Source organism: Aulonocara stuartgranti (genome assembly GCF_965226115.1).
Source record: "Aulonocara stuartgranti genome assembly, chromosome: 16".
Lineage (NCBI taxonomy): Eukaryota > Metazoa > Chordata > Actinopteri > Cichliformes > Cichlidae > Aulonocara > Aulonocara stuartgranti.
The window spans coordinates 3,236,418-3,247,272 of record NC_138952.1 but is presented as its reverse complement, the minus strand read 5'-3'; the positions used below and the strand labels follow the sequence as shown (position 1 = coordinate 3,247,272).

Genomic DNA, 10,855 nt, shown 5'->3' with positions numbered 1-10,855 from the left:
TGTCAAGCGTAGTTCAACTCGGTCTTTTGTTGATGAGATTGAATTAAGACTTGACTTGGATTTCTCTTGACCAGGTGTCTGTTATCTAATCAAGTTGCTGGACTGGAGTTGCCGTAGACGTCTCGAAACACTTGAGACTTGATTTGGTCTTTTTGTTAATTATTTGAGACTTGGTGCTGCCTCTAGTTACTCTCATCAAGCAAAAAGCCAAGTAAAGAACAAGATCTTGTGGCTGTCTTATTGGTTGGGCTTCAAGCACGCACCTGTGACAGCACCAATACAAACAATTCATATCTGGCATCTTCACAGGCTCATTTTATGTTTTCCCAGTGGTTTAGTGTGAAAACAAGATCTTGATGATATTTAATTGCTACATTTATCAGTAATTACTGAGTGAAAAACACTCTTTTCTATATAAACAGGAGCTTCTTGCTTTGTTTATACATTATTTAACAGTTTTTCCTTTTTCACGTTTCCTACTTCAGCAAATGACACATGCTTGAACCAAGTGCATTCATTATGACTCAGCATGGTGCACTAAGGCCTGCATATATTAATGCTGGATTCATGATTAATATTTAACACATCCAGGAGCATTTTGCACTATTTACATCTCATAAGAAACACAAGTGCAACTCCCAAGCGTATTAGACACATTAAGCAGACGTTTTATTGAACTTTGCTTCTTGGACATAGATATTTAAAACCAGTCAACAGAAGTCACTCCAACAGAAAATTAGACATTCCACAGGAAGCACCGCCCTTTATTTTTCCAAGAACTTTTGGCACAAGCAACAAGAAAAGATCGTGTCGGGAAAGTGTGGGTGTGTTTCTGACAGGTCAATGAATCTATAAAGGGAAGAGAGCATTCGAAAATATCAATGAGGAAACAGGTTGCACGGCACACTCTGCCACACTTGGAGATCATGAATCGATTGAAGCCTAAGGTTCACGATATACAAACTCTGCTTTAGGCTATGGCAACATTTGGCAGGGGTGTTTGTTGGCTAACTTAACCCACTGCTTTATGTTCTCTGTGTAGTTAGAACTGTGAGTTTTCCACTGTGAGTTTGCAAGTCTTTGCTCTTGTTTTCATTTTTTTAATCCATGATGGAAGCTGCAAAACACAACATCATCAAAGTCCTCAACCCCTGCAAGCGAAGAAAGACCGAGATGCAGTCCTGACATATGAGTCTGGATGTCTCTGCTCTTAATTGTGTTTCTTTAGCATATGCATGATTAATAAACTGTATATTATATATAAATATAATACACACGTCTGTTAAAGCGACTACAAGAAATCACAAAATTTAATATCTGACAGAAATAAATGTATTGACCTATAATTTGTTGTCTCGGTTATGTTACAAAGACAATCTCACATTGTATATAGTGTATATATTTATGGTATGCTGCATACACACAGTTCATTTCCCTGGGTTCCCTAACAGAAGTCTAAACTTTGTCTCCTGCTGTATCCTCGTCGTTTGAGTCTCTGTTGATGCGTGAGGTGATGCTCATGGTTTCCAAGAATAGTTGTAAAATTCCTGTTCGCGTGTGTGTGTGTGTGTGTGTGTGTGTGTGTGTGTGTGTGTGTGTGTAAATTGATTAGCATCAGATCCAAAATGATTTGCAAGCAATTTCTCTCAGCAAAGAGATTTTGGTGTTTACGATGTCCTTTTAGCCGTTTCCTGTTCCTGGTCTGATGGAGGTGACCTTTGTGCTCTGTAAACTAAAGAAATGACTTCAATCCATGTGGAAGGAGCAGGAGCTGTAAAGCCTTCACTCTGGTGTGGATACAATGAAGCATCACTGAAGTAGTATATGGTTTTTAGTCTCATTTATTTCCTCTTCTGGGTCCATGATATAGCGATACTGGTCCTTTGTGTTTTACCCAGACACTGACACTCAGGAGAAGAGAGTCTTTGGTCACTGAAGGTGAGAGTGGCGTGACAAAAAGCACCTCTTGTCTTGAGTCTTGTGAACCGCCTCTTTCCTACACAATCCCCTCACTGCGCTTGCTCCTCCACACCACCAGCGCCGTCATGAGAAGGGTGACCAGGATGGGCACGACAATAAACGGACCCAGGATGCGGTTGGGAGGGTCCATGGGAAGCCGTCCGGTCAGAGAGCAGTCGTGAAAGTAGTGCCTGTGGACCCGGATGAAGAACTCATCCACCAGCCGGTTGGGCCAGAAGCAGTCCATCTTCAGCGCTACCAAGTACGTGCAGTTTGTCAGCTCCTCGTAGAGCCTGCAGAACAAAACAAAAAAAGAGAAGGCAGCAAAGTGAGACGCAGAACAAACTCGCTATACACTTACCCAACAGGAAGTGTCGCTACATCCTGTCAACACTCAAACTTCAATCATGAACTTCAGGCAAAAGCAGATCCCGATCATCGGTAGCCAAGCTAGCGCCCAGTTTTCTTGCTAACGTGATAGCTGATGCATGTAGATTTTATTGGCTGTGTCAAGTTAATTCGTTTAACTAACAGCAGCTGTCACCAGGTTTTATAAAGAATGAGAAGGAAAAAAACGGATGGCATGGCTTTGCGGTGGTTAGCACCATCGCTTCACAGCAAGAAGGCCCAGACTCCAGTCTGGGGTCTCTCTGTGCCTGCCTGAGTACTCCTTCCTCCCACAATTCCTCCCAGTTAAAGAGTCACCAGTTAACCAAAATCCATACACAGTCAGGTTAATTCTGGGTTAACTGGCGATTCTAAATCACCCTACGACAGCTGGATGAAGCTCCAGCCCTCTTTTGGATAAGTGGAAGAAAATGGATGGATGGAGAAGAAAAATCAAACTTTTATATTAGAATGTTTTTAATGAAAATGATTTATTATTATTGACTACTATAATTTACTTTGTGATTCAAATGAATTTTCTATAGTTGATTTAATCCAGTATGTTTCATTCATAATCATTTGTGCAAGGCCTGGAGACATCTGAGGATGGCGATGCCCTCAGCGAGGAGACAGGATAGCTAGACAGCCCAGACTGATAGTTAAGAGTGTTTCTACTCAGGAGTGACTCGGGGACATTTCTAGGGTAGAAGGAGGTTGTCATATCAAGTACAAAGCTGTTCTGTCTCTTTGTGCAAGCAGCCGTACTGACGCAGCCGGCCTCCCCACATCTTTGTGGAAATAAAGGAGCCCGTTAAACTTGAAAACAGCACAGCGCTGGTTCTGTGCGGGCTGCTCTGATTCCAAATCCATTACGCTTCTGAAACCACATCTAGGACCACCTTCCACACTGTGGGGAATTTACACAGATAAGATGTGCTGGTTTCTGTGCCAGGCATTTTACAAGATAACCTTCAACCCCCCCCCAAGCTAATGGAATTATCCAATGGCATGCTAGCACTCAGGAGAGCCTCCTGTCAGAAGCTGGTTTGGGGAACATCTTTACAGGTGCGGTTTGTGTTAGTGCAGAAAAATATGACTGATCATTTTTTTTCTTACAATCAGAAAAATAGAAAGCACAGGCTAACATCTTTAAATGTTCCTGTCTACTTCTATCACTTTAGCATGTAATAAAATATAAAAACAACCTCTTACTGTATTTAGTCTCGGGAGTCAGGTCTCCTGTAGTTACTTCATTCATGTGTCTTTGTGCTTCCTGTTTAATTATTGCACTTCCTGTTTTACTTTGAAAGTCGCATTTAGTTTAGCTTCCCTTGTCTCATCTTCTGTGATTTGGTCCAGCTGTGTGTGAGACGCTGTCCAGTGTCAGTCTGTTCTTCCTGCCTCGGTTTTTTCTACATGTTTTGGTTTTATCAAATCAAATCAAATCAAATCAAATCAAATCAAATCACTTTTTATTGTCACATCACATGTGCAGGCACACTGGCACAGCACATGCGAGTGAAATTCTTGTGTGCGAGCCCCACAAGCAACAGAGATGTGCAAACACAACAACACAAACGAGCAAAATACAAGAATGGCCAACCTGAAACTAATAAATATATGTACAATATATAATAGTGTATGCATTTCTGGATGTGTATACTAAATATTTTCCTACGTGTGTGTGTGTGTGTGGTGTGTGTGTGTGTGTGTGTGTATGCACATTTTTACAAATTAAATAGTTAAAAAAAAATTTAAAAAAATAAATAATAATAATAATAATAATAATAATAATAATAAAATATATAAAATATACAGAGTTGAATATGTGCAAAACAAGTGGCATTTATATACAGTGTGGAGTGCATAATGTTAAAGTTCCAGTAGTGAAGCTGAGGTGTCTATGACGTGTTCAGCAGTCTGATGGCCTGATGGAAGAAGCTGTCTCTCAGTCTGCTGGTACGGGACCGGATGCTGCAGAACCTCCTTCCTGATGGAAGTAGTCTGAACAGTTTATGGCTGGGGTGACTGGAGTCCTTGATGATCCTCCCCGCTTTCCTCAGGCACCGCTTCCTGTAGATGTCTTGGAGGGAGGGAAGCTCACCTCCAATTATCCGTTATATTGAAGCGCTTTTGCCGATGCAGCCCCAACACCAGGTCTTATTTGTGGAAGGTTTGCTGATGCAAACAGCTCAGGGCAGCTTGGCACGGCACCAGCGCTACAAAGCACTGTGTGCTGCTGTAGGTAGCAAGTTCACTTTTTCTGGGTGTATACCTCCTTCCTCGACTGTTTCCTTGAAGTCCTGCAAATCATTTGCAGCAGAGATTAAAACAAAGAACATTGGTCCTGCTGCTGGCCTAATGAGCACTGGGGTTTTAGGGGATGCTTATGAGTCACTGAGCGAAAGAAAGCACAACAGAGTCGAGGCAGGCGCAGTGCACACACAGAGATGGAAGTGGTTACCAGTTCACCCTGCGTCGCTGAGGTTAGCGTCAAATTAAAGCCGACAGTATGGAGCGTGTGTGTTTGCATGTACGCGCTTCAGCAGGCTGCTAAATGCAGCTCTCGGTGTAATTTCTGTTAGGCACCATTTCATTTGATCATAAAATCTTATGCAACAGAGAAAAGAGTGATTCAGCCTGTGTGTCAGGAGGCCATTTGGCTGCTATACACACTGCACTTTGAAAGTAAATGGTATACTATTTCAGTTTCAGCACTATCTAAACTCGGCATACAGGCTGTGACATTTCAAACTGCTCTAATAGGGTAAGTGCAAGGTAAGTTTTGCAAGGTGCTTTGAACGCATTTATGCTTCTATTGCAGATTAAATGTTTTCCAACTCAAAAGGAAGAAAAGGTTATTATCTTGTGTCCACGGGAGCAGCTTAGGAGCCTCTGTTTTCTTGTAGGACTGACCAAAACTGCAGTTCCCTAGACGACCACTTGAGGCTGACTACAAAGTTAAAGTCTGTGAGGTCAAAGTTAAAATATCTCCATGTCCCCTTTAATCACAACTATACATCAATTTCAATTGTATTTTGAACCATATTAAGATTGTACTAAGATATGCGTTGTATATTGACATGGGCAACTTTCTCTCAATATATATTACTTTTGTGCAATATCTGTAAAAAAAACTGTCACAGAGTGACGCTGAAAAGCTAGTTCATGCATTTATTACTTCCAGGCTGGACGACTGTAATTCATTATTATCAGGATGTCCAAAAAACTCACTGAAAAGCCTTCAGCTAATCCAAAATGCTGCAGCAAGAGTCCTGACAGGGACTAGAAAGAGAGCAGATTTCTCCTGTTTTGGCTTCCTGTTAAATCCAGAATTCAAAATCCTGCTCCTCACATACAAGGTCTTAAATAATCAGGCCCCATCTTATCTTAATGACCTTGTAGTACCATATCACCCTATTAGAGCACTTCGCTCTCGCTCTGCAGGCCTACTTGTTGTTCCTAGAGTATTTAAAAGTAGAATGGGAGGCAGAGCCTTCAGTTTTCAGGCCCCTCTTCTGTGGAACCAGCTTCCAGTTTGGATTCAGGAGACAGACACTATCTCTACTTTCAAGATTAGGCTTCAAACTTTCCTTTTTGCTAAAGCATATAGTTAGGGCTGGACCAGGTGACCCTGAATCCTCCCTTAGTTATGCTACAATAGGCGTAGGCTGCTGGGGGACTCCCATGATGCACTGTTTCTCCTGCACTCACTGTGTATTTATACACCTGTCTGCATTTAACCATTAGTTAATATTAATCTCTGTCTCTCTTCCACAGCATGTCTTCTATCCTGTCTTCCTTCTCTCACCCTAACCGGTCGCAGCAGATGGCCCCGCCCCTCCCTGAGCCTGGTTCTGCTGGAGGTTTCTTCCTGTTAAAAGGGAGTTTTTCCTTCCCACTGTCACCAAAGTGCTTGCTCACAGGGGCTGTTCGATTCTGTATTTTTGTGGGATCTTTACAGTATAAAGTGCCTTAAGGCAACTGCTGCTATATAAATAAAATTGAATTTAACTGAACTGAACTGCTCACCTGTGTCTCAGGTGTTGATCATTCTTAATGCGATTATATAGCAAACATTATGGATTACCTTTTGGTTCATTGTAATAACAGTCAGTCCAAGAAGTACTGTGAGTTTCTTTCCTTTCAGTGACTGCAGCTTTTGTATTTTCCTTATACATTAACACTAGTTAGCGGGCTCCTAACCTAGCTTGCTTTTACTTTCCCTCTAACCTTTTTTGGTAAATTTTGGTGACCAACCCTGGTCTGCTTTAAATAAAGCTTATGTGTGAGTTCAACATGGAAGATGTGCAATCTCTCATCTTTCTCCTTCCTTGGTGTTCAGCTGCTAATCTTTTCTTTACATCACTTTCATTTTCTTGCCCACTTTCTGCGAGCTAATCAGCCTGTGTGCTTTAACTCTCAGTGCTCCTCCGTCAGTCTGTACCTCCTCCTCATCTCCACCTCACCTGCTCACTCAGAGCTCCATCCAAGCCTCCATCTTCATCTTCACCACCACTGCTGGGATTCTGTTCTGCTGGGTCATCAGAGTGTAATTAGCAAGTAGCCTAATTTAATTCTCAATAAATCATATTCAGTTAGTAAACAGTATTCTTAAGAGTAGTCTAAGTACGGAGACACAGAGCTGAGGGCCTCTCGTCCTGGTCCTTGCTTACAGTGAATCACACATTTAAATTCAACCCAGAAACATAAGCTCCAAAATATGCATGTAAGAGTTTTGTTTTCAACACAGAGCTTAACCAATGTGAGGGTATCGAGTTTACTCAGAAAATTAAGAAACACAAAAATAGTCCGCTTCCTCGAATTCAATTTTCCATTTCAGCATATATCCCAGGACTGAGAGGAGAAGGTTTACAGAGATGGTTTGCCTCATTTAAACAAAGAATTAAGATAGCTTCATGCAAGGCTTGCTATTACAAACAGTAACGAAGCCTCTCGCTCTTGCTGCTATTTAAAAACCGCTTCACAATTGGCACTAATCACATGCTAAACTTGTACAGGCGGCATTTTTCTTTAAAGGTTAAAGTATTCTCTGAAGTCAAACGTGGGGAGGTGGATAAAAGAGAGAATGGAGTTCAGAAAAGGTTGTCACGTTTTATTTGTTGTTGTCTAAGACAAACAGATGATGAGACCGGAGCTTTAGTCGACATGCCTATCAGCAAAAACTGAATTCGTTAATATTGTCATTTAGTTTCTGTAACAACAAATTTCAAACACGGGTTTCCGAGGCAGAGAAATCAGCTTATGTAGGTTATCGACAACCTTTAATTCTTTGTGACGCCTCGAGCACGCGCACCCTCCGCAGCACTGCCACAAGCACAATCCTGCAGATACGACTTTGCTTCCTTTGCCAAACGTTACGCAACTTTTTAACCTCCCTACACATCGGTAAGGGGTTTATGTGGAACACAAACGAAGCACTGCACATCTAGATATTTCACTTTGATCCGCGCTGTGTAGGTGTTGGTGTGTTGGTGTATAAAACAAGCCAGTTGTTTAGTTCATCAGCATAAATTAAAGTATGCATGGTCAAACCTCAAGTGGTTTTTTAAATTCATTTGATCCATTTGGATCCCCTGAATGTGTGAGACAGAGAGAGAGACAGACGATGTGTCCAATCTCACTCATAACAAAAGGGTGTGAGATTGGAAAAATATGTCTAAATGTACAATAATTTCACAGCTTGTGCTTATGTAACCTGCTTCGGTATGCAGAATCGTATTCTCTGAAACATCCCGCCACCGACCATCTGTGAACCACATGCAGGGAAAGGTGGAGAAAAGGCGAAGGACACAAGATGCAGACGGAGGGTCAGGCTGTTAAACCATGAGGGCGGCTGAATTAGACACGACTCTGCTGTTTCAACTAGTTTGATCCGCTGACAGAAGAGCAGTGTGAATAAATAAAACCAAAGATGATGAATAAGTAAAAAAAAAACACAGACGCTGCTCCGGCTCAAAACTGGTCCTTTATTCTGCTGACTGGAATACGAGGAGTCGGGCTGGCAAAATGTCCAGGTACGGCGGCAGATTGATGGGGCGTTTATGAAAAAATAATGGCGCACTGCACGCTTGTATTTTGTGAGGGACTCTGCTGTCATGTTGAGTTATTCACAGTAACTGGAACAACAAACATCGTTATCTCGACCATGGAAGTCATGCTGTCAGTGGAAAATTAATTATTAGCTGAGGAGACTTGTTGGTGGTGCAGATCTAGATGGATTATTAAAAACGAAATAGTGACAAAATAATGACACACAATCCAGGGAAAACCTCCCCTCAGTCTCACAGCGTGCATGAGGTAAGGGGAGGGGTGATGCTTCCTGCAGAAACGCTCTTTTATTCTCTGCTGACTTTCTTTTTTTTATTATCTCAAACTGAAAATGTCACTTGGGAAATCCAGTTAAAGTAAAAAATATACCCTTGGTTTCCTGTATAATGTTGCACTCCCCATGACCTCCGAGTTATATTATATTTAGGAGTAGTTTATATTTAGTGGCATTAAACCACTCTATGAAATTACAATCAGAGTGGCGAGCGTCCCTGGAGTCTCGCTGCTGTTAGTTCAGGTCGACTGTAACCACGCATGAAAGAAATGCAGCTCCGTTTTTCATGTCTGAAGCGAGTCCGGCCGGCAGTAGGTGTGTCGGCACAGCGGGGAGAAAAATAACTGAATCTGGCTAAACCTTGGCTGCAAATCAACTTGCTTCTCATCACCGAGCCACATGATGAATGGCTCGGCCAATCAAATCTGTAGAAAGGCACTTCCCTGGTATTACTTTGTAATGGGAATGCCATATTCTTTCTGCTTAAATTGCAATCATCACGACAAAAGATATAGCCTAATAACTGCTGAAGAAAATATTATGAAACCCTGTGCAGTGTTCAGCCCTTAAACTATAACAGGAAGTATCAGCCCACACCGCTGCAGCTGTATTAAAACGATGACACATCTCTCATGTGAAAGTCGACTCCTCACGAACAATTTTATAAACTCTAAAGAAAGCTGAATGCAGCTTTCTCACCACCGCAGGATTTGGGACATTTGTCTTAATGCTTGATGCTCCTCCTGATGCAGCTCTGAAGGGATTTTGTCTCCTGGGAATGAACTGAGGATCAGTCACTTGTCAAAACCACTGCACTAAGAAATCATACATTTTTTTAGCACTAAATTATCCAAACATGATCAATGGACACTTTGTTGCCATGCAGCATATCTAAAAAGCCAATCAGATGGCAGCAACTAGGCATGGTGAAGATCAGAATAGGAAAGAAGGTGATTTAATGAGCAGCAGACCAGTTGCCACTCCTGTCAGCGAGGGTCTGGAAACTGAGGTTGCAGTTTGGACCTGCTCACATAAATCGGACATCACAGGTTTGGAAATGTGTTTCTTGGTCTGATTCTGATGGTAGGATCATAATTTGGTGTAAACAGCATGAATGGATCCATCCAGCAGATGTTCAGGCTGTTGGTGTTGGTGTAATAGTGTGGGGAATCTTTTCTTGGCACTCTTTGGGCCTCTTAGTACCAACTGAGCATCATTCAGACTCCACCTCCTGCTTCCAGCAGGACGACGCACCAAGTCACAAAGCTAAAATCAACACAAACTACTTGAACGTTGAGTTCACTGCACTCAAATGGGCTCCACAGTCACCAGATCCCAATCCATTCGAGGCCCTTTGTGATGTGGTGGATAAAGAGATTCGCATTGTGGGCGTGCAGCTGACGAATCTGCAGCATCACGTCAGTGTGAACCAAAATCTCTGAACCATGTGCCACAAAGAATTAATGCAGTTCTAAAGGGAAAACAGTGTACCTAATAAAGTGTCTGGCGATTCAAATGAGACACCGTTCTGACTCCTGCCCTTATACATCCCTTGCTAATCACATTATGAAAGTATTCAGATGTCGCTTGTGGGCAAAGATGTTAATAAAGTCAAGAATGAGTTTCTCTCTGCTCATCAGAGTCAGGCCGTTACTACGTTTTTAATTATTTATATTCAGAGAGTGTTTATCATCTGTTTCACTTCCATTTTGTGGAGACGAGTTAGTCGAGATGCCGTTGTGTTGTGAGGAGATCAAACAAAAAGAGCACGCTGCTGTAACAGTCTTGATCAACAGCGCCACGGTCACATCTGATGAGATATAAGAGATCCCTTGAAGAAAAACTGGGATGACAAGCATCAAAGAGCTAGAGCTGAAGCTGAGGACGGGGAAATTAAAGGTTTTACACACAGATACAAATCTATGAGGACCTCAAACTGTATAATCTCGGGAAAGGAGTCAGCTGTCAACCAGAAAAACCTCCTCATCACTCACACTCATTGTTGAAAATATTCCTGCTATGAATTCTTGGAGATATTGTCTTAGAGAAAAACGGAAGAAATCCATCCAAACCAAAGAAATCCAAAGAAAACAAGTCAAACACTCTACAAGGACATCTGACAAAAAGTCCTACTTTTTCTTCCTACTTTGTTATTTTGTGGAC

At 41.9% G+C, this 10,855-nt stretch overlaps 1 protein-coding gene across 2 annotated transcripts in view; it reads right to left on the bottom strand.

The window, feature by feature from the left end:
- Positions 1-656: 656 nt before the first annotated feature.
- Positions 657-10,855, bottom strand: part of ramp1 (receptor activity modifying protein 1) — a 71,235-nt gene continuing 61,036 nt past the window's right edge. For both annotated transcript variants that reach the window (XM_082508154.1, XM_082508155.1), the window contains exon 3: positions 657-2,252. In XM_082508154.1, the coding sequence (XP_082364280.1) occupies positions 1,997-2,252 (256 nt within the window). In that variant the 3' untranslated portion in view covers positions 657-1,996. The remainder of the gene's footprint in view (positions 2,253-10,855) is intronic.